General features: G+C 37.5%; 2 protein-coding genes and 2 long non-coding RNA genes across 5 annotated transcripts; 2 read left to right on the top strand and 2 right to left on the bottom strand.

Moving 5' to 3' along the window:
* The first annotated feature begins 4943 nt into the window (after positions 1 to 4943).
* On the top strand, positions 4944 to 6507 carry LOC144653972 (carbohydrate sulfotransferase 14-like). The gene is made up of 2 exons (XM_078514107.1): positions 4944 to 4948; positions 5682 to 6507. Exons 1-2 carry the CDS (start codon positions 4944 to 4946, stop codon positions 6505 to 6507), a joined length of 831 nt encoding a protein of 276 aa, XP_078370233.1.
* A 1967-nt stretch (positions 6508 to 8474) lies between these two features.
* LOC144654769 (uncharacterized) lies at positions 8475 to 13145 on the top strand. The gene is made up of 2 exons (XR_013570982.1): positions 8475 to 8827; positions 12578 to 13145. It is a non-coding gene; the product is annotated as an uncharacterized LOC144654769 (long non-coding RNA).
* Positions 13146 to 18552: 5407 nt separating this feature from the next.
* On the bottom strand, positions 18553 to 19855 carry LOC144653956 (uncharacterized). Its single transcript, XR_013570855.1, has 2 exons — positions 19286 to 19855; positions 18553 to 18998 (listed from the first exon to the last, which is right to left on the bottom strand). It is a non-coding gene; the product is annotated as an uncharacterized LOC144653956 (long non-coding RNA).
* Positions 19856 to 20921: 1066 nt separating this feature from the next.
* Positions 20922 to 23365, bottom strand: LOC144654561 (uncharacterized). Of its 2 annotated transcripts, none has more exons than XM_078514722.1 (4): positions 22730 to 23365; positions 22111 to 22213; positions 21264 to 21483; positions 20922 to 21090 (listed from the first exon to the last, which is right to left on the bottom strand). In XM_078514722.1, the coding sequence occupies exons 1-3, from the start codon at positions 23114 to 23116 to the stop codon at positions 21467 to 21469; spliced, it is 507 nt and encodes a 168-aa protein (XP_078370848.1). In that variant the 5' UTR covers positions 23117 to 23365; the 3' UTR covers positions 20922 to 21090; positions 21264 to 21466. The 2 variants fall into 2 exon arrangements, with proteins under 2 accessions (XP_078370848.1, XP_078370849.1); XM_078514723.1 differs by having other exon boundaries at positions 22742 to 23365.
* Between the last annotated feature and the right edge of the window lie 744 nt (positions 23366 to 24109).

The raw sequence follows: 24109 nt of genomic DNA, 5'->3' as shown, positions 1-24109 counted from the left end.
CTCCATTTCAACACTCACAGCTTCTACTTTTTCTTAAGTTCACCTGTGTTTATTCCGTATTTCTTGTACTCGGTTACATCAGTGATATTACTCTAATTACAGCTTACATCATGTGTATTACAACATAAATCAGCTCAACTCCGCTCAACTCTGACTATAGTTGGTTCTCAAGTTCCTTTTCAATCACACGATCCATCAATCACTGTCAAACTGTCAATTTTAATGTATGCTAATGTCATGACCTGCGCGGTTCGCAGGTGGAGCCGTTTTGACGCTGTCAAAATATTTTTCTCTGGAGTTTTTCACTATCTTTTTCTTGTTGATTGCCCAAAATAAAACAACTTGGGAAATGTAAAAAAACACAATGTTGAGTTCTATCGATTATAATTTAAGAGTTATATTATAGATCACCAATGGTCACCAATAAAAGGTGTTGAAAATTTCGTATATATATGCGTAACGGCCGTAACTGTTTACTGTCTTTACTGTACAACGTTGTGCATAATCACAGCTTTGTTGGAGGAACTTCTAGATGAAAATTATCCATATTATCAAATATACTTGCTCTTGAGCTCAAACTTATTCTATAAATCACCTTTACGTGTGCGAAGTTTCCATTGTGAGTTGGAAATGGAGGGTTTGTCTCGGTGTAAAACTTGTGAAATTTTTCTTTTTTTTGGAGATATTGTTTTTCTGCTCTTTGATTTACGTCACTCGTGAGTTTCACAGGTTTTACACCAAGGATGAGCCGAAATGGAGTTTTGCACCTTGTACAAAGTGTGAACGAAATATGTTAAAAATTAAACAACGTATTTTAGTGCCCGAAAAAGTCGGTAAAACGAGTTAAAGTTAGCTAAAAAATAAGACAGAAAAATTCCAATTTACAGTTTTAGAGCCCAAACCCACTATTAAATTCCAGGAAGACCGCAAGGTTTTTATTTTTATTTCATGGTCTTGATTGACACCCACGAGTTAACAGCCAAGACAACATTGAATACTGTAAGTAATAAGTAATTAATTAGATTTATTGTATTTTTTTTTTTTAAATTTAAGATTTTTATCACCATTCTTACTAGTTTTTAGGGTTGCGCCTCGCATAGTTAACATTATTTTCCCGTTCGCGCAATTCCTTTTTGGTCCTACTTACGCTAATTGAAATGCTTTTAAAACCGAAAACAATTAACGTTTAAGGTAACTAAGTAACAAATATATACCAAAAACTAAACAAAAGTGACAAAAAAATTTACATACACAACAAAAAAACAAGTTACATATAAAGAAACACACCGGTATATTTAGATATTTTTACAGCTTGACTTGCACCTTTGCTCAATTAGTTTCTATTTGTATTTTGTGTACAATAAACGCTGAATAAAGTTTTGGTTGGTCAACTTGGTAAGTCCCTTGTGGTAGAAAAACATGCATACGTCCTGAATGTTAACAGTTTTCCCCGAATTGATGGTGAATAGTACTTTGCTAATCACCTCTGAGTTAACCAATCAGCACGCGCGAAAAGCGCTATTCACTTGTGTGGTATGTACTAATACGAAAAAGTGTGAGGTGTAAACAATTGACTCCAGAAGAAATCGACATCTATGCAAATTTCCTACATTCAAACTGGCTGTTTTTTTGTATGAATCACTGCACCCTTTGTTTCTCTGGGCGGTATTGTTTGGAAGAAAGATAACACAGATTAACTTTTAAGCTGTGGAAACATGCATGTGAGAGACGATTACAAAATACTATGGAGAATTAAGTGTTCAAAAGTCAGAAAAGTTAAACTTCTTGCAGTCATGTTGATATCCGGTGTAGCTATTTTGCTTTTGAATTCACATTTGCTTGGACTGCGGTCATCAGAGTTCAAACCACACGGCCAAACTTGGATTTCTGGTAAGCTTTGTCTTTGATAAACTTACTGATAAACACCGTTTCACTGTACAATCGTTTAGTTAGCATTCATGCTTCTTTTAATTTGACTCATTCTTTGATTTTGTAGTTTGTGAGGTGAGATCGGTATTAATAAATGGTAGATAGATACAGATAATCTTTATTTTAGATATAAATCTTTGTATTAACACGGACAATTTTATCAGCTATAAAATCACTACACAAATAATAGTTATATTATTATTATTATACAAATAATAATATTGTTTTTACAGTCAACTCCTGCCATACGGACACCTCGCTATTACGGACACCCCGTTATTACGGACAAGACTTAAAGTCCCAGTGAATAAGAAATACTGAAAATAACTCCCGTTTATACTACGGACTTTCTCTATAACGGACACCAAATTGTGGTCCCGAAGGTGTCTTTTATAGTGAGAGTTGACTGTATTCTATAATATCTATAATAAGCAATACGGAGTAAAATATTTCAATAAAAAGCTGCTTTCCACGATTGCCGTGCCTTAGGGTACCGTTACTTGTTTGATTAAACTTTTTATTGCCCAAGGGACTCTGCTTATCTTACGTCAAATGGAAGACTGTTCAATAGAATATATAGCTATGTTTTGTTATAGTTTGTGCGCGGTACTGGAACATTGAGAATATTGTCAGAGTCCGTAGGTTATATGCAGCGGTTTCTTGATTTTCAAATCATGTCTAGAACATAAATAGCCTGACCAAGTATGCACGGTCGTAGAAACTTGTCTCGGGGGGTGGAAACGGAATCATCAATCAAAACTGAAAAATCGAAGGCCACTGAATCATGAATCTTCGAGTTAAAAACTTGACAATCATGAGGGCCCCATAATAAGAGATGGCTAAGGGCCTGTTTATATGGAAGAGAGTTGTCCCGTTGGTCATCTTTTAACGAGCGTTTATATGAAAAAGTTGTCCCTGTTGACCGAGCCAAAACTTGGCCCTCTCGGTTCAAAAGACTGGCGAGAGTTGTTTTGAAACATCTATTATGGCTGCTTTTTCTAAATTTAGGAACGCTGAATCGACGACCAAGACCATTTTTGAACTAATTTACCACCGACTTCGATTTCAATTTATTTGCAATTTTGTTTTTGCTGATTTTAGCGTTTGCGCATGCTCCGTTTGTGTCAACTTGTCCCTAGGTAGGCGAGGCAAAAATAACCAAACTGTTTACATGGAAAAAAAGTTGGCTCGCTTCCCAGGGTCACCCCACCTTCAAAGCGAGTGACCCTCCATCCAGGGTCACCCTGCCCCCGAGCCAACTTTGCAATTTCTCATATAAACAGTTTGAAGCTATTTATAAAGAAACGTATGAAAAGCTCTCTCGCATGGGGTGGCTCGGTATGGAGGGTAACCCTCCTACCAGGGACAACTCTCCTCCATATAAACAGGCCCTTAAGAGAATTGTGAATCACAGATGAATGCTTCCATCGATATTGGAACGTGTGAACAAAGAACATAACAAAAAAATTACTGATTGAGATGACATGGGTCAATAAACTACAGGGTGGCCAGGGGTTTAAGTGGTATACCAATATACCTGAAAACATGTACCTAGTATACCCAAAATTTCCCTTCAAAAACATGAAAAATACCAACATTTGGGAAAACGTAGTATACCTTATACCCAACCTCGTTCCCAGGGCTTTTCCCTTGGTGATTTGAAATCACCAAGGGAAAAGCCCTGGGAACGAGGTTGCCTTATACCCATAAAGGCCCAATTTTAGCGTATAATTCTGTATCCCACTTTAAAAAAGCCCTGTATACTGCCTAATACCCAAAAACCCTGGGCGACCCTGAAACTAAATGACTGAATGCGGTAAAGTATATATCGGGGAAACAGGGAGATCGATGAAAGAAAGGACCAAAGAACACGATAGAGATATAGGGCTTGCTCATACACAAACCTCCGCAGTGTCGGTGCACGCTAACGAAACGGGGCACCTTCCTTCAGTTAATATGGAACGAAGTTAAGTTTATTGGTCGTGACCCTATTTTTATTATTATTATTATTATTATTATTAATCACAACACATTACATTACTTACATCATATACGGAAACGCCACATGCAGTGTTACATCTACTTATATCATTACAATGCTCACTTGAGTTAGTTATACTTACAAATTACACATTCACTTCTTACATTTACCGTGTGGTACAAACTTAACTTTTTTTTTTGAACTACGTTCTACATTATCATACACACTTATGATATATATTTTTTATAGTTTTGTCGTGACCCTAACTGGTACACACGAGGACCAAAGAAACTATCCATATAAGACATAATCCCAGTAACATCAATAGAGATAGTAAATCATTCTCACCGCAAACAATTGCCATGACACGGGAAGCTAAGTTATGGGAGGATACCCGCGACTGCCAGGGCAATTGGCGTGTAGGGGGGGGGGGGGAAAAAAAAAAAAAAAAAAAAACCCCCCCCCCCAAAAAAAATGGTCCTTCCCATAGGATACAGCAGGGAATGACCGCCACCAGGGGAGGTGGGAGGGGCGAAACTTTTATGGTGACTAAACCGAACTCCGTTAAACTGACCACGAGGTGACTGAAACTGTGATATTTAAAGCAGAAGGCCGCAAAGCATCATGCTAACAGCGCGCAGGTACAGAATTTGAAAATCTTAAGCCTTCCCGCGTGACGGGCTAATTACGTATGCAGTGAGAATAGTGGAATAGAAATTCCTAAAACTTGGATACCTACGATCAAAAAGCACAACTCAAAATAAACGTTCATCTTTCCATGTTACACCACGATGAACAATAAACACATCTTTAATGACAGAAATTGCTGGAAAGAGCATTTCTGATCATTTAATTTTTAAAAATTTCTGGGGAGCATGCCCCCAGACTCCCCTATCGCTAGCTAATATGGTAATTTTATTTATTCCCATAAAACTTCAACAACTTGAAATCAATTCCAGGCTTTTGTAACAATACTGAGTAGTTTTATTTCACGTTTCGTTTACAGAAATCGGAGGAATAACTTTAAATAGTTATGCGGTAAGTGGATGTTTCTTTAGGTTGAGGAAATTATTAGCTATTCCTGGATTGGATTGCATGATTGGTTCAAATTTGCGCGGAAACTTATATATTAACTTCGCGAAAAATTAATTTCGCAATTTGGCAGAAAAATAACCTCGAAAGGAACTAACTTTCGCGAGAAATTACCACAGACTAAAGATGGATCTCCACTGACGCGTAATTTTTTGGTTGCGTTTTACGTGTGTGAAAAATTAGAGACAACGTATGAACGACTTGCGTTAACGTGTTCGCAAGTTGTTCATACATTGTCTCTCATTTTTTTCACGTACGTAAACGCACGTAAAAAATTACGCGACAGCGGAAATCCACCTTAATCTATGTTAACAAACGTATAGCCTTAGAGTTGGCGTAATTCATCTTAAAGCCATAAATGGATACCGGCGAAATACTGCTGGGGGGGGGGGGGGTAACCCTGCGATGCACTAGCATCCCATCCAGGGGGAAGGAGAAATACTCCTAGCCGCTTAATACTTCAGGAACAGGGATAAGCACCGGCAAGTATGGGCCACTAGGCTAAAGGCTTTACATTTTATTAAATATATTGACGCCAAAATCAATTGTACTGTAAATTTATATTAAATAATTGAGTCCTAAAAGCTACTTTGGGTTAGTTTATAGACCTGTGTTGAATATCAGAGGACCAACTCTTCAGTTGCTGTCATATGTTTTTTGGTATCAAATGATTATTCAGTCTGTTCTACCATCTGTTGTCACAGGTCTCCAGTGAACAAAGACTGAAAGCAGTAAAACAAGCATGTGGAGACACAAGAAAATCATGGGATTCCCTTTCTACTACAGAGAAACAGATCCTAGCCAAGCACATCTTGGTTAATGACGAGCACAAGTTTCTGTTTTGTTCAGTGCCCAAGGTCGCTTGCTCAAACTGGAAAAGGGTTATGATGGTACTGGACGGCAAAGCCAATGACAGTAATGACATTCTCCATGTCAATCATAAGAACTTTACTTTCCTAGCAGATCTACCTCCCTTGGACGCCAAACGCAAACTTCAGGAGTACTATAAATTCATGTTTGTACGTGAACCTCTTGCCAGACTTCTGTCAGCATATAAAGATAAGTTCTTCCTAAACTACTCCCACAATTTCCATAGAAGATATGGAACAAAGATTGTCACACTTTTGCGGGAAAATGCTGAAGCAAACTCCACAGGAGAAGACGTCTCACTAAAAGAGTTTTTGCAGTATGTAACAGAAAGTCGTGTGGAAGACATGAATGAACACTGGATGCCTTTCTATGAATTGTGCCAGCCATGTGCTGTTTCGTATGACTTTATAGGATCCTTTGAGAATCTGGAGTCTGATGCTCCTCAAGTACTCAAAGAGCTTAATGTGAATGAACTGGTGTCTTTTCCTAAACAACAAGAGTTTTATAAGCCTGGCGGTACTAGGCATGCAGAAAGCAAGAAATTTGCAGATGTATCTCCAGATTTGTTGAGAGCAATTCTGAAGAAGTATGCTTTGGATTACAAAATGTTTTCATATCAAATGCCAGACATTTGAAAAGAACTGCCCGCAACTCGGAGGAAAGAAGATAGAATCCGATTTTTTCACGAATCAAAGATAACATGGCCTCGGTTACACTTAAGAAAGGAAACGACTCTAAAGAAATTTTGTAAATGCGTGACTGTGTATATTTCGCCTTCACTTTTATTATGAAGTGAATTTTATAAAAACGATACGTCACATTTAGCATGTGGACCTTCTTTATCCATTGGCACCGATTTTAATTTTCAAATCTGTAAGGTTTTCTCTGTTCTGGTCACGTGACTTGACTTGAAACTCAGGACTCTCCAATGGAACAAACCTGTGTAAAAAGCTTATCGTATGAGGTCTGGTTTCCAAAATATGACAGTTAGAAACCTTCCTTATCAGTAAATTGTTAATTAAGAAGAAACCCCCTTAACTTTCCAGTAAAATTACGTACCTTAAGTTAATTGACGTCGATTTCCCTTCCGGCCCAGAGCTGCTGGTTGTAATTTTTAAACGAAACGAGGTTCTGGGGACGAAAATGGAGGACGAGAGATAGACGCATTCCGGGTCAATAAACATTCCAAATGTAAAATTCCTGCGTAAGATTCGGTATTGTAGGAGTGCATTAGTTAAGAAAGACGCAGTTTTGACACGCCACGAAAAGTTGACTCTGCTCACTTTTAACTTGCGTCAAAGGCGAGACAAATATGGATGACTATCTGACACAGATGTCAAAGGTATTGAAACAAGTCTTTTGACATCGCCTTTGACAGGGATTTGACGCGCGTCAAAGGTAGCAATAGGTTTGGCGCGAGACAAAGGTACCTTTGACCCTAGTCAAAGTCATATTTCACTATTCCTTTGTCACAGCTTTGATAAGCGTCAAAAGCGTAATACCTTTGATCAAAATCACAGACGGCCTTTGTCACAATCGAAGGTATCTCAAAGGTTTGGCAAAGACGGCCTTTACCACCTTTTCCCTAGGTCAAAAGTATGGTTTAAATGACTTAAATCCAATTTTTCGTGCCGTGTGAGTTCGTCAGTTTAAGTCGTTCCAGTCAGACTTATAATGAGAAACTGCATGGTGTTTTTGCTAGTAGGGACCTTACACGAAACCGCGACGGCGACGGCAACGGGAACATCGCCAAACAAAAGGTTGAACAGTTCTACACGTGCGTTATCCATATTGGTACATTTCTTAGTCGTCCTCTGCAAAATAACAACGTGAAATGACCTAGGCCATCCCAATAAAATGTTTCGTTTCCCATCGCCCTGTCTCTTGTGATGGTGGGTCGGTCGGTCGGGCAAAAAAAAAAAGAAAGAGCACTTGAAGGGTTCTGGGTTCTAGAAAAGGCCGGGCTGCTTAGTAAGAATGCCTGATTACAAAGTCAACTCGAAAACGTGGTCTTTTCGTTCGTTATTCCTTAACAGACTTTAATAACGTAGTATCGATGTTTATTCCGGCCCTATGCCCACTTAGGGCTTTGGCCATAACACACATCGATGTTTATTAAAGACAAAGACATCACATCATACCAATTGTTGTTAATAAAACAAGATCGTGTGCTTGTAAATCGAAGTACTTGCTTCTTTGACTAGTGAATCTGGAATTTTTTTATTACTTTTCAAAAAAAATGGGTCGGTCGGGCGATGGGAAACGAAACATTTTATTGGGATGACCCAAATTCTTATTAGTCTGGAGAACGTTATAAACCACGACGGCGAATTTTTTATGTTTTTATATTGAATTTAATACTGCGCTTTTAATTTAGCCAGAGATTAGTTCTGACACCAATGAACGCACTAAATACATTAGGATAGTTGCGAGATTCTTATTCATTTTTCAGTCGACGTTGTCAACAGTGTCGCCATCATTAAGGTCCCTACTAACTTTATTTAACGTCGAAAACCATTCTCGTCCCCAGAGCCGCTTGTCCCTGTTAGCCGGCTGAGCCTGGGTCACGAGGAACAAGTGGCTTGTGCCGTTGTGGTCACCCGATTCGCCCGAAATCGACCGCATATAAGCGAATCGAATTATCATCAAATTACCGCATGCAAACGGATAAAGTAGGCCCTATTCACCTATCGAGAATTGTGACGTATCAGGTAAAATATGTGAGTCGGAAGGCACCGTCGCTGTCGCATGCGACTAACGTGGGAAACATGGCTACCGATTGCTTGGTTTAGAGTTTTTTTCATAGCTGCCAGCTTTGGAAAGAAAGAACCACACGCTTGATTTCAGAGGAACAAAAAAATGTTTTAAAAAAGTACCATGAAAAGGGGATGAAATCTACAAGACGGGAAATGGGAAGCATAATTAGGGAATGTGCTGCCTGAGGAGCAAGTAAAGGTAAGCTTCCAACAATTGAATATAAGCTTATGATTTATGAATAATTCAGTTCCTATGTCGTACGCTTATAAGCAAAAATAAATTACTTTCCTTCACTACAACTCATGCATTAAAGTGTTAAAAGCTAGCTGATATCGGCCATCGAGTGCTGCCTCGATGATAACCTGAACTAGTTCTGCAGGTTATCATCGAGGCAGCACTCGATGAAAGCATTTTAGCTCGAAATAACGGAGTTTCGAATAACTGAATTTCAACTAAATGTCTAACTGTATTAAAATTTAAGGAAAGATTTCCGCACAGCCCCCTACATTAATTATGTATGCAACTATTTCTTACTATCACTATACATAAACAGCAATCATGAAAAGAACGAATCAGTCAGAATATTGTATGCATAATTAATGGGGGCTGTGCGGAAATCTTGCCAAATTTAATTGTACTGGCGACACACACAGGCTGCAGTTGTTGTTTTACGTTAGCTCTGATAACTACGTTTATATACGTACCAGATTGAGAGAATAATTCATCAAAATAGCGAAATTATCCATAGAAAGCAGCCTTTATAAACTTACAACATAGAGCCCAATGCCCTATTCAATTAAAACCACCATAAGATAAATTAAAAATAAAATATAGAGGGCGCTAAATCGAATCATTACGGTAGCTCAATAAATTTATTATTTTTTAAATATTATTAGTGTTCAATAAAAATGTATATAGCAAATTCTTGTTTACTAATCTGATTTGTAATAAAAATAATAATTTCTCTGAGTAAATAAATACAGAACTAAAGCTATACATGCTTTAGCAGCTCATGTCTTGATAACTATAATGTTAAAACATGTTTTAGGCCTGATAGTGGTCATCCTCAGTGAACTTGAGTCTACTCACCTGCAGATACGAAAATATGATGAGAAGTCACTTGGAATTTGATAAGTTTATTATGGCTGTAGTAACACAGAAATCTCGAACTGAAATTCCGTGTGACTGTGTAGCGCATATAATTAGTGTTCACTCTTACAAGCGTGCCCGCTCATACTGTACATTTTAATTTGTCACTTTTCAAACTGATCACGTGCACATGCTGTTTTCTGGCGTTACAATTTACACTGAAGAAGGGGCAGTAGCCCCGAAATGTATGGAAATATTTTTCTTTCATCGGTGCATTTTACATTTACATTTTAAATTATTGCTTTAATATATTACGGCTGTACAGGGTTTGAGAAATATATCAAGCTAGGTTATTTATTTGACATAAGTAGACCTATTAATACAGGTGTATTATATTTTCCCTTATGATCATTAAACAACAACAAACCAACAATACTATGAAGGCAGGTTATAATTAGGGTATTGACTTTTCGGAATGAATAAATGTACTGACTTTACTGAATGAATGAAATAATACCTGGTTCTTAAACCTTAAGACTTAAGGGTTTAAAGGGACACTGTCACCAGTTTATATTCAAAACCTCAAGTGCCTAAAGACATGGAAACAACCCTCCAAGTTAAGACCATTTTAGTCACCATGGCGACTAAAATTTTGGAGCTGGCAACTATATTGAAACCGAACTCGCCAGCCTGGTGACTAAAATGGAAAAGAAGGATTGAAAGTGTGAGCTTAATTTAGCGACTAAAATGTTTCACTGGTGACCAAACTTGAGCAGTTGGTGGCCAAATGGCCACCAAGGAAAAAAATAAATTTGGAGGGTTGGGAAACTACGAATAGTGGTCCAATTTTGTTAAAAATCACCATGCAAGTGTACTGAGACGATAAACATAATATCAAGTGATATTGTTGTGATGTCATCAGGAACATTAGATCTCCACTTGAAAAAACCAGGCTGATGTTTTCAAGTTTTGCCCTTGTGGACTGGAGAAACACCTAAAAATTATTATGGCTCCCTTTCTCCTTGAACAACAATTTATTTTCTATCGTCAACTTGATGTACTTGGTACACTCCATCTACGAGAGGACCTATTCACCAATTTAAGTACTTTTTAGCGAAAAGCATTAAAATCCCTGTGACAGTGTCCCTTTAATTTAAACCCCTTATTTAAAATTTAAATTCTCCATTCTATTTCCCACGTAATAATTTGACTTACCGTATTGCGCTAGTAGATATAAAATCCTAGCTAGTTACTTTATATCTCACAAGCATTGTATGTATGCTTTATATTTTTACATAAATAATTAAAATTATCATTGAACCAGCAGCAACATTGCATTTATTACTGTCACAAAGTGTGAGGCACAGCTGTGGCTTGATGGTTAGCATGCTAAACTCTCCTTTGCTTAATATTAAAATGCAGTACAATTAATAATTATTTCTATTCAAGCTGCATTGTTTGGTTCCATACTCCCCCCCCCCCACAGGAGGGATTAAAAATTACTGGGGGTGGGAGGGGTAAAGTTCTGATTTCTGCCTTCCTTGGTCACAGGCCCATTTTCCCAAAAAGCAGCTGGTCGCAGAGCATAGAAGGGGTCTCAAAGGCCAAAAAGGTTATAATTATAAGGAAATGTATGAACCTTATTGAAATTACCAGAGGATGGGGGGGCCTTAGGAAAAATCCCTTTTGTGGGGGAGATATGGATAATTTTTGGAACTACACATTTTGAAATTAATTTAGAATATAATTAATTTGCAGAATTTGGATAAAAAATCATAGTTAATAATAATAATAATAATAGTTCAAGAATAAGCGGTTCTAGAAAACAACAGACTTCTAGTATCAAGATGCTCCATAGAAAGCAATAAGCCGAGGGTACAATTTTTTCCAAGAGATGTCATGTGAGAGGTGAAATTATAATATTCTTTGCTTGTTTTCGATCATCCTGCCTAGTTAATTGGTAAACACCATTGTGTTTTTGGTGATCATCCAGGTGTGGACATTTTTTGGGCTAGACAATATTATCATATGATTGTGTTTATTACTAACTATTATTCTTATATCAGTGCCGTGCATTCTTGCTAAATATCTGTTGCTTTCAGATAGTCATTAGGGGTACTTTGTTTATATTGTATTAATGTCCTTTTTTAACATATTTTTTTTTATTTGATTCTCTCTTTTTTGATAGTAAAGCAAAGGGAAAAAGGGAAAGTGTCTGTTAAAGTATTGCAGGAAGTTTTTAACAGAAAATGCAGTATGAAAAGCTTTGTATTATTCTTTGATTCAGAAAACAATACAACATGGTATATATGGTATATATTAAGGTCATCATAAACCTAACTTGAAATTGTTGACAATTCAGGAAATCCCCCACCCTGATAAGGTTTTCAAGAACTCAGTTTTGAATTATAAACAATTCTGTATCATTTTTATGCCCTTCCTTGTATTATTCTATACTTGCTTTAAGATCATAGCACAATAGTTATTTAAGTTATATTTAATATGAATAACTGCTAAACTGCCTTGTGAATACAGGAAATATAATTTTCATTTCAAAATGCATCCTTATTGCCTAAGAAACCAAAGAATCAGAATAAAAACTATTGTCAATAGACTCTTGAACACACATAATTATTACATTAAGTATGTTTTGTGTGGTAGAGTTATTGTATAGTTTTACTAGTAATAATAATAGTTAATACATTTATAGTAATAATTTATGCATAATTTAAATTTATTAATAAACAGGTGTATTGCTGTATGACATACAATAGGTATAGTGTAACCTAAAGTGAAAGAAAACTTGTCAAAACAATGGATGCAATTATAACTAAATCACCTTTTTTGGTTTCATTGTAGGTGACCTTGTGGGAAAAGCAGGCCAGAAAATGCCCTATGTAAGAGCAGGGCAGATGGGAATTGTGTTCAAAGATTTTCCCAACACTTTGGAAAAAGAATTTGGGATAGATCCAAGAAAGCCACACTTGTATGGAAGTGCGCAACGGCGAAAGTTTGCTCTCTCACGGTCCATCTTCAGCCAGTCATCCACGTCCAGTGACGGTTCATCCGCATCTTCCACAAGCCAACTATATATACTTCGTTCGGAAAAGCGTCCAGAGATATATAATTTTATAAAGTGGCCTGGTACTAAAAAATGCTCAAATAATATTAGCGAGGACCCTGGGAACGAGGTTGCGTCTTTCTTAGTGCTGAACAAGTGTTTTTGAATAAAACGAAACAGTGTGACATTGTATTGCTGTTATTGTCTTTGACCCTGAAATGAAACATAACTTATGAACACACACCTTTCACCGAATGGAAATAATATGTAGCCGAAAGTCGAGTACACTGCCTAAGAATTATGATATGGAAGTACAATTGATGTTTGTATTTTAGTTGACAGTTTATTAAACGATCTGTCATTTGGGGTTTATTGTCGTTTCTTTTTTTATTTTATTGGCGCGCTAGATTTAGGTCGTTTGTTTTTGTGTTTTTTTTTTTTTTAATTTAAATACGCGGCATGTTGTGAAAAGTTAACTATGCTAGACTACTCGAAGGCCGTTAATGTAGAGGTCAGCGCTTTTTTAAAGGGAGGAATTTATAACATACCGAATCTACTGTTTTTTCATCGCTGGACTTGAAATGTGAGTTCAAGCCCAAATCTAAGTAACTTAAGGCCCCATTTAAACCCCATTTACACGACAGAAAATTTTTGGCACGGCTAGGGTAAAAATGGTACGCGTCCCCAAAAAATGGTTCGGCACGGATAAATTTTGTCGTGTAAACGACTTTGCCTCACCCGTGCCGAACCAGAATTTTACCCGTGTTCCGGGACCTAGTCGCGAGGTAGTACGAGCACGAATGCGTGCACGATATCATATGTGTAAAGCAATCATGATCATAGTCATCGTCACCGTAATCGTCAGCGTCATCATAACTTTTGTTGTTATTTTTTTTGTTGTTGTTGTTGCACTTGCAAATGTTTTATTGAGTTGACCCCAGGAGGCAGAAAATTCGTGTTCAGAGATAAAGCGTTTAATTTCTGATACCCGCTCCTTGTCAAAAACACTAAGAGAGCTAGCATTCCCCAGCTCCTGATCCGAATCTTTCAATTCAGAAATGAAGTTTGCAGATATGCTACGCACACTACGTGCTGTTTTTTTTTTTATTTCAGTTGCAATGAACTAAAAAAGAAAAGTGAATCGCGGTGTCCCAGTGCGTCACCGTCACGTCTCTTTCCAGGGCCGTACCTGCCGTTACGCAAAGTACGCAATTGCGTACCAGAATTTCCCAGATTATTTTTGCATTTAACAGACCTTATAATAGAGAAGAAAAGTCGTGTACTGTCTTTACGCGTACTGATGTTTTTCTCTTGAACTTTTTCTGCACCTAAAACGTGAACGTTTGTCGAGAAAGCAAAGTTTTGTTCGACTCATTTTCAAAACTCATTTCATTCAACCTCAAATGTATGTAAACTTCCAGAAGAATTTAAATATGGTAACGAGTAACTCAAAATAAGTTTGAATTAAACTTACAACAAGTTGTCATGAAAATGTTATTTAGTCTTTCTAAAATCTTTTATCTGTCAACGTTTTCTTTTTCCTATCCTTTTTTGGTTTGTACATGATCAGTTGTATAGCACTGATACGGCATATCTATCTGCGTCAAGAAGTAATTCTGACTGGCCGAATTTCAATATAACCAATGCAAACGAGCCTTCTTACTTTACCAGTGTCCACTAGAGCGGCCATTTATCTTTATGAGAAGATCTAGAGTCAAGATGCGCTCAACTTTGAGAACTGAGCGGCATTTTGCTCTGGTGCTTAAAGCGATAATCTGATGGACTCTGACATTGCAATACGGGCGTTTTGCGCTAAAAAAAAGAACACAAGGTTAGCTTCTAAATTGTTTTTATCGAAATTTCGTATGAGGTCTGCACATAGTTATTGCTTACGGAAAATATTTACCGAATGCGATGCCTATGAAAGTAAAGAAATAAACGGACATTTTCTAATTAAAAACACGTTAACATGCTCCAATGTAATAATGCTATCAAATAATATATTGACAAGTTTGGTTTTCTGGTTGAGCCAAGTGAAGGTAAAATCTAGAGTTTATATCTTGATTTGTCAAACCCTTTTCAGTTCAGAATGCAAAAAAAGAACAAAACAAAACCTCCCTAAAAGCTTGTGTATACAGCACTCGTAGCTTAGAGATGAAACCTCATCTCTTACTGACTTTGTGCGTACTACTAAAAATTGCCTAGGAATGCCCCTGCTTTTCCTCGCCTCCTCCTACCCCCCCCCCCTCCCACTCATTGTGACCTTTCGTCCCCCTTCCCCAACACTACCTGGGCAAAATGTTTCTTCTACATTTGGTACTTAAATCGACTGAAAAAAATTGCTAGTCCACGATGTAGTGGAGACCTTTCACTTTCTGATGACTCGAGGACACCAGCACTCTTTGTGCTAATTTCGTTATAAATGTTTACAGAGACTTCACATGGTTAGCTAACACACGGTAAATAGCTATTATTATATCTTTTGGCAGCAGGAACATCAATTCGCCTTCAAAAATAACCTTTAAAACTGTATGCCCTTACACACAATTGTAAACACTGACGAGGAATACGGTAATTTATTGCTATAACGAAGTCGTGTGCTAAACCTGACTACTAGACCGACGTCTGGAAAAGGACAGAAAAAAGACCTTTTTGCACAATTTTAAGAAGAAACTAGTCGGTAAAAACCATGAATGAACTAGAACAATAATATTTTAAGAAATAGTTAAGTATCATCGTGCGGGGATGGCGACGATGGACGCTGTGTGACTTGTGGTTGATTTGCTACGTGATGCATGTATACTGACACGACAACAAAACCTAACGAATATAGCGAAGATTGAGAGTCAGCAATTCAATAACCGCGTTAAACTTCAGCGCAATAAGCAGGACACTTTTTCATAGAAGCAATGACTGTTTTTTTACAGTTTCACCAATTTAATCCGTTAAATCAGGTCTGAAATAATTACAATATAACTTTTCTGCAGTAATTTTGGCATGTGCTAATTTCGTTACGTGTGTGTCAATTTCGTTATGGCCTCACGATGGACATATTTTGATACCTTTAACCTGATTTCATGCATAAAAGGAACGGGAAATTATCGCCTAAAACACTTTCAAGACAGGCTTGTTACGGGCATTATATATTTCATATGGCTGCGTTCACGAGAGACACACAGTGAAATCCATTGCCATCTAACAGTAAGAGGTGTAAACATGGGTATATCGACCATTTTTTTAGACGGGTCATGGTCAAGCCACAACTCTCAAATACTTATAGGTTAACACTTTAGCTCAATAAGGATGGATCAAAATGACAATGTACAAAAGAACTACGACCGAGATCAGTATTTGGCTTATCAACCGTATCTAAACCCAAGTTATAAAGTGCCTTCTATAACGTGTATAACATCAAAATACGAAGTTTAGAAAAATATTCGAGGCATCCATCCCACATCAGTATATGTACACTTGCTGATATAATTTTATCTATCATTCCCTTTGGCACGACAGTGGTGGACCTTTGTCAAAATTTACGACGGTGACTCGTGGCCCGACATCATCACACCCACTATAGGTACACCTGTGCCTCCAGAGCTCCAATACATCATACATACATGCGTGATATTTAGTAGTAGTAATGCCATGTGCATATTCTATGTTTGATGTTAGTGTGCGCGCTTCCCCAACAAAACGTGAACAACTTTCCACGTACTTTCTTATATAACGAAGTCCAGCATCATTCCCTACCTTCTTAAAAGCACTTACTACTTATTTATTGAGAACTTGTTTTAACTTGGTGCCTTCATTCACCCCGCAATATGTTGGGGTAAGACGGCATCAGATAAGCATCTCATCTAGGGGGAAGTAGGAATACTACAGCCATTTTATGCTACAGAAACCGGGAAAATCTCTGGGCTAGTGGGTCACCGAGGCACACATGCTGACTTAAATTCTTACCTATCTTTAAAGTAAACTAATACAAGCTAGTTCGCCTTTTCATTCATTTGCCGTAAAATCACTTTAGTTTAGTAGACCCTTTAATAGTGAAATTTGGGACCTACCTTATTATAGGAATATAACGAAGCATTTTAACAACGCAAACAAAATATACGCGTGATAAAATTAACGCGAATTTAAGAAAAGTTCTGGTTAAATGCTTATAGTAAACGTGTTTATATTAATTAACATCAATAAAATTAAAGCGAATTTTTGAATTCGCGTTAATAACATGTATCGTTAATTTCCTATAATAAGGTAAGTTGAATTACCTTTATCCCCTGTGTGGGAAATAGTCCGCAGTTTTGTTCATTTATAATGGTAATAGGACTTTGTGTCGTACAATTCGGTCTGTAATCATACGAATGATTAAACTAATCGGACTCCCGAATCAAAACCATGACAAAATTTGAGAAACAAACAAGGTAAAATGGCTAAACATCTTTGTGAATATTGCCAAAACATAACACTTTTCTCAACAAAAATTCACACCAACAGCGCGCGCAACTGATGACGCATAATATAATATATAAATGGTGTTTATAGTGGTCATGCACTCAGCTTCAAATCTCTACGAGATAGCTAGTTTACAGGCATGCCACTGAAACGGAGGAAACAAATATTTAAATGAAAATAACAAGGTTAAAAATCCCAACTGGCAAGAGGCAGACCAGTTGGCTATATACAAAGCGTGGTCGTGTATTTGAACTCGGAACAACCGAGAAACAAATCCAGCTAGTGGCCAGGGCAGGTCTTGAACCGGGGACCTACAGATTACAACACCAGCGCCCCAACCCACTCGGCCACGCTTGCCTCCCGTCCTCCCTCCTGACGCGTTAACTGTCCTATTACACATTCCAATTACAAGCATGACGCCTACCTGACTCGTCCCCAGTCGTCTCTTATGCGAAAATTGCAAGACGCGAAGGATTCCCTCCGTGTTGAGCAGTCGACTCAAAAGACGACTGGGGACGAGTCAGTGACGCCTACGCTGTCCTATTAGTGCTCAAATCGGGCTGTTGATAACCAATCACGTTCGAGAATTTTGTTATAGTTTTGATTAACCCTGAAATCACTTTAGTTTGGTAGAATTGAAATGAAGTGAAGTTTGGGACCTAAGCCGCATCTTATTTTCACTCCCCTTTGTCCACTCACTCACTCACTACCCATTGTGCTTAACCCGCATCTTCTCTTTAACTTCATTTCTCACTGTATGGGAAAATAAATAGTCTTCCGTTTCGGCCCTTTTCCGTAACATCATTGCAGTTTGGTCCAAAGTTGGTGAAATTTGGCACCTAACTCGCATCATCGATTCAAGTCCAGTGGCGGATCTAGACCTTCAGTTAAGTGGGTGGTCCGATCATCGAGAACCTAGAATAAGAAGGGGGGCCGCAAATCTTGAAAATATTTTTTCTCGGACCTTGGGGCCTTTGTTTGGCCTAAAAATAAGGTGGTGGGGAGTAGTTAAGTCACTGAAGTCTCTATCTTGGGAAGTTTCGGTCATAGTAAGGTTTGGCACCTAATCTGGATGAAATGGAAACGAATGTTTCCAATCACAATACTTAACAAGGCACGACAAGCGAACTAGACAAATCGCCACCATAGTCGGAGGCAGCAACACGGTAGGGGCCATAACTCGAATGTTAACTTTTTGAAACTTTGTTTTGCTTATTAGGACATCCGGCGAAGTATTCGCGACGCTAGTGAGCGAGGCATGATATAACCGTGTGGAGGGTAACGCATTGTAAAAGGTTACAGATTCAAGACTGTAAAATAAAAAAAAAATCAAGTTTCTTTCTTTATTAACGGCTACGCCAGATGTAGCCCAAAAGATATCACGAGGAGCTTTCTCACGAGTTCACTTATTTCCGAAAGACTAAGGAGGACAGCACTGTCCTCTTCTGTTTCCAAGTCGCTGATTAATGGGAGATCTTCTCTATCAAATAAAAAGTTTGGAAGAGTAACATCATGAATGTGGGACTGGAACAAATTTCCCAACTCTATTAGGTGAGACTCTAAAAACAGTAACTTCATTTTAATAAAACGTTTCTCCCCCTCGTCTTAGTGGGAATACTTTTCAGTTGGCGTCACCATAGATGAAGCGAGGCCATGGTCAATGAGGGCTGCACTCAAGCCTGTTGTACTCGTCCACAGCAGTTCTGAGAGCCTTTGTGCATTGCGAAATTTGTTTGGAAAGCCTTTTGGCCAGAACATGGTCTTCTAAAGGAAAAAAAGCAAACGACACTTGTATCATTAACAAGAAAATAACCCTACAGAAAATAAACAGGCAAATAACGTGATATAAAATGAATGAATCAAATGATTGATGATTCATTTGGTATAAAGAAATAACCCTAAAAAAAAAACAATTTTGATATCTGAAACTTGTTGTTTATGGCTTGAATAAAGTTGGTTAGATATAAGGCACTGACATTATTACACTGAACTAATGTTAACACTGGCAATCAAAAGGTTATTGTCATTAATCTCAATAAACTAGTAACAACCTGTTCCAGCTAGCTTTTGAAGAAGCAAGTTCAGTTGAGCCTCTGTTTCTGTTTTTGTTTCCTTTGCTTCCTTCAAGTGGTCACATAGACGTTCTCCTGAAAAAAGGTTGATAAATAACCGTTTTTAAAAGGAACCTTAAAACACATTCGACTGCTACTAATAAACTGTCCATGTCACAAAAGGTAGACAGATGGCAATAATAAGCATATCAATATTTGAAATAGACTTCTTTGCATAATGCATGAGAAAGTCTATTAAGGTATCTACTCGATTGGCTGCAGTCATCTACTTAGTCATTTTTCCTATTGGCCTAAAATATGACCACAGCCGTTCCATTACTTCACCATCACTAAGACCACCAAAGGCCTCCAGCCTTTTACCACTATAGCTGACCTACCAAAAGCAAGGAAGAAAGCAAAAAAGAAAGAAGTAACAAAAGAACAAGGAAAATAAATAAAAAATTAAATAAAAATAAGCAAAAATTTAAGATGAACTTCATGTCTGCAGCCAGCACCAACAGGGGCAGTCTCATCCAATTTTTTGGACTTAATTTTTGACCGTAGCTTGGAACTGATTGTACTCTACAAAATAAGAAATAATAAAAGCAGTCCCTTTCCATAAAATAATCACCTGTAGAGGAAACTCATAGAAACAAATTAATATTCATTTTAATATTATATAATTTCCAATCCCTATTGTATGTATGGCCATTTTCTGGAACAACACATTCTGAAAAAAATAAATATTCACTAAATAATGAGAAATAAACATTGATAAATGATGACAATTAAAGACTAAGGCATGGTGATAGTTGTGCAACCTTGTATAAAGAAAAACTATTTCAAGATAGTCTGAATGATATTCATGCACTTCATAAAAATACATATTAATCTATAGTACTTTACACAATAATTAAATGAATTACAGCCCCTCCTCCTTTAATTACCCGGGCTTGGGACCGGCAAGAGTATGCACACGCTAAACAACAAAACTCTTGGCGGAGTTAACTGTAACATTAGTCCACTTGAGATGACTTAACTTACAAACAAAAAATTACAATGTATAAGTAAATGTAACCAATAAAATAATGTAAAATTTATCACTACCATTTGTACTCCAACAGCCCCATGGACTATATTGCAGTATGATTTTGAAACATAAAAGTAAAACTACTGACCAGTGCTTTAGAAGATGACTTTTTGTTGTAAGAAATAAAAAATGAGTCGATTTTGCCTTGCTAAATAAACATTGTCTCTCCATGATTGGTAATACTTAGTAATGCACTAGTAATATTTAGTTTCATACACAACCCCAGATGCATTGTGCTTTAAACCCCTATTGTGTTTAAATAAAGGTTATGATGATGATGACGATGACTGGTGCCAGCACTACATTTCCTTACACATCCAAACAAGGCATCAATGAAAATATACATATTTTGGGGGGTAAACAAGATGTATTATGGGATCGTGAAAAAAGCGAATTACATGAACACTTTGATGGAAACCAAATGAAAATACATGTACAGAATGATATAAATGAAGGATATCATGATAATACATGTAACCAACACAGTGGCTTAAAACACAGAACATAATAAAACCAAAATATTGTCTGAAAGATAAACATGTAAACTAACATATCCCATAATATTACACGAAATTGAAGAAAACCTTGGGACAGCAGGACATTCATGTTCTTCACCAAAGGAACTGCTGAAATTGGAGAGATTGCTCATGATGCTGTTCAAAAAACTTAACTCTCCAAAGCATTCACCAACAATAATTCTGTAAGCATCTTTGACCTGCAAACAATAGAGCATCAATTGAAGTGGATCTTACATACAACAACAAAAAACAATTGACCATTGCAGCACAAATAAAGATTTTTTCTAAAGGTATATCATCATTATATCATTATAATACCGGTACTTGAAAACACATAAAAAATGTTAAAAATATTGCATCACTGACTTACATAAGCTTTAGAAAGTGATGATGCCAGCCGCCAGAGTGCGTCATAAATATATTGTGATACCTTGCACTCCAGAAAGAGAAAAAGGAAGCACTCATCAAACCTCGATCAAAGGCAACTTGAGGCTGCTTGGGAGAGGATGGCCAGAAGCCATTTCTAACCAGGGTGACAGCTTCTGGCTAATGCATGGTTGTAACACTTGACTATCAAATAACACACTGTCCTGCAAAAGGGAAGTGTTTAAGACTTTGTTATAGGCATTAATGCAGAAAATAGTGCCTCAATAATCAATAAAAATAATAATAATAATAATAATAATAATAATAAAATGTAATCACTTCAGACCATTTCCATAGAAAGCAATACATCGCACACTAAGTATATTATGGGAAATCAAATCATACTCCGGCATTGAGAGGGTATATTATAGGGGGTCATCAGTCCGCAGACTGCAATGTTTTTTTCTTCATAGACTGCCAATTTCTTTTATTTTCTGCTCAGACCGAAAACGCCATAAATTTCTTGACTGTAGACTGCCAGAAAATAAAGAATGCGCCTGCAGACCGACACTCAAAATAGGCTAAAACCGCCAGATTGCCAGAGTATAATAGACCCTCCTTTGAAAACCATATCAAATCAAGACTAAAAAAGGCCATTAAAATAGTTTAAAGTAAAGTCTATACAGTAGTGGCGCTACTATTATTTTAAGGGCCCACTCCTATGTGGGCAAGTCTCTAATGGCAGGCCCTTATGTTATAAAAGCACAAGAGCTGATCAGTTTTTAGCTATGATGCAACAATGTAAGAACAGGTTACCAAGTAGTTTACTGTATTAACTATTTTTTCCTTACCAGTAACACCTATTGCTGTAATTTCACAGATATATCCATGATCAGCATTGTGGGACGTCCACCAGACACAATCATTAAATGTGTAAGGACGGTATCTGCCATCCTGAACAAAAACAGGAAAAATGAATAAATCACACCATGTTCAAGAGCAGTACAAGTAGCCTTGTAGTCCCAGGCAACTGCAAGGCTACTTTGTATTAAGATCCGACCTCCGAAGCAAGGTATTGAGAGATAACAGAGAACTTCATCTCCCTGAACTAAAACTCTATGGGCCAGTCCACATTCATGTAAGCTGCTGCCAAAGGAATGGAATGACTTCTCAAAGGACTATCGAAACTGCAGTAGTCTGAAAACTTTTAAAACTAAACTTTCTTAATTTTTGTAGTGATTTAGACAAGACTGACCATAAATGTAGTGTTTAGATGTTCTTCTCCGTTATATTTGCCAATGAGAAAATGTAATTTAGGGTTTTTTATCAAAATAGTGAAGACTGAAACTAAGCTATTTCATGTATTATGCTTGGCACTTGTTATTATTTTAACAAGTAATGAACCTGGCTTAAAGCAAAAATGTTATAGGCCTATTTTAATTATGCAGTGGAAGGGTACAAAGCACAAACCTTCCAAATTACTGGATGGTGTAGGGATCCTCCAGCATGAACAGTTTCTGTGTTCTTCACATAAACTGCCCAGGGCCACAGGCATCTCCTGGAAGCATCCTTCCCAAAAGGGCTGAAACAAGTTCTTGCCTGACATAAAGCCAAGAAGCAGCAAGTCTTGCCTTTCTGTCGCGGTAGGCCTTGAGCTTTAATTGATCTTAGACTAACTCTCCGAAACTTCCGTTTCCTCTTGGTAGAATCTTCTTGTAAATCAGACCACGTTTCGTCGTCGACAAAATTCTCATCTGCAATACTGGCAACATCATCTAAACTAGATGTCACAGAAGAGGTTGACAGCGAAGCCTGCTGTTGAAGAGGCGCAGCATAACGAAAAGGAACACTTAACATTGTCCTTTTACCTGCTTTACCTCCTTTACAATGGAAACAGTTAACTTTTTTTAGCTCGAAAATCACGTCGAGGAGGCATAAATGTCCGGAAAGGAAAAATTTCTTGTGGAGAAATAGTCGACTTAGAAACCTGGCCTCTTCAAATTCTCAAATCTCAATTCTCGATAGGTGAATAGGGCCTACTTTATCCGTTTGCATGCGGTAATTTGATGATAATTCGATTCGCTTATATGCGGTTGATTAAGCGCGAATCGGGTGTTGTGGTTCTGTCCTATCTGGCGAACCAGTCCTATGACGTAATGTGATATCATGAGCCAATCATATCACGCGTTCTATCTAGTAACACGCAGCATAAGACTGGTAACTAAACTCTGTTGCAGTTCGGTCTTTGAGCGAAGTTGTTTTTTCGACGGGTAGGGGCAGGGAAGCAATATTTGACTTTGTTTTGACTCTGTACGAAAATATGCAGCGGCCATTTGCAATAATTGCGTTTACCCTCACAAGATTTCTATCACAAATCGACAGCTTACTGTACTTTCTGTTTTTCAAATTCAACAAAAATGTTCGAGTGGATGGAAGATTTATATGGTTGCTTTGCGAACTGCGTGTTTCCGTCCAGCCAATACTCCGCACTTTGATTTATCCTCAAATCAAGATCATTCAATAGTCCTGAAACGTAGAGGCAAATAAGATCCCTGAGAAGCAGTGCAACCAATTTTAATTTCGGTGCTGTAAATAACTACCACTCAATCTACGCTTTTACTTTGTTCCCAATCTTGTCACTAGCACGATCGAAAGCTGGTTCGCGACGTTGACTAGTTCTTTTGGATAAGGCTTCTCCCGTGTATTCATTATTTATTTCAGGAATGTTCTTGCCGAGTATATTGTATGGCTGGAGTGCTTTTCTAACTGTTCCTGGTTCGTTTTGATTTAAAAATCGATTGAAAAAGCAGAACTGGCATGAGCGAAACACCACTGAAACTACTGAAAGCG

Source organism: Oculina patagonica, chromosome 5 (assembly GCF_052425735.1).
Source record: "Oculina patagonica isolate OP01 chromosome 5, crgOcupat, whole genome shotgun sequence".
NCBI lineage: Eukaryota > Metazoa > Cnidaria > Anthozoa > Scleractinia > Oculinidae > Oculina > Oculina patagonica.
The sequence above is the reverse complement of the archived record's forward strand: the minus strand, read 5'-3'. Positions and strand labels throughout refer to the sequence as shown.

What these genes read in the sequence shown, in the direction of transcription:
- LOC144654561 (XM_078514722.1), bottom strand. Translation starts at nt 23,116, where the DNA reads ATGTTAAGTGTTCCTTTTCGTTATGCTGCGCCTCTTCAACAGCAGGCT. An exon ending in ACCATCCAGTAATTTGGAAG is followed by an intron (nt 22,214 to 22,729) that starts GTTTGTGCTTTG and finishes GTTTTTGTTCAG; the next exon opens with GATGGCAGATACCGTCCTTA.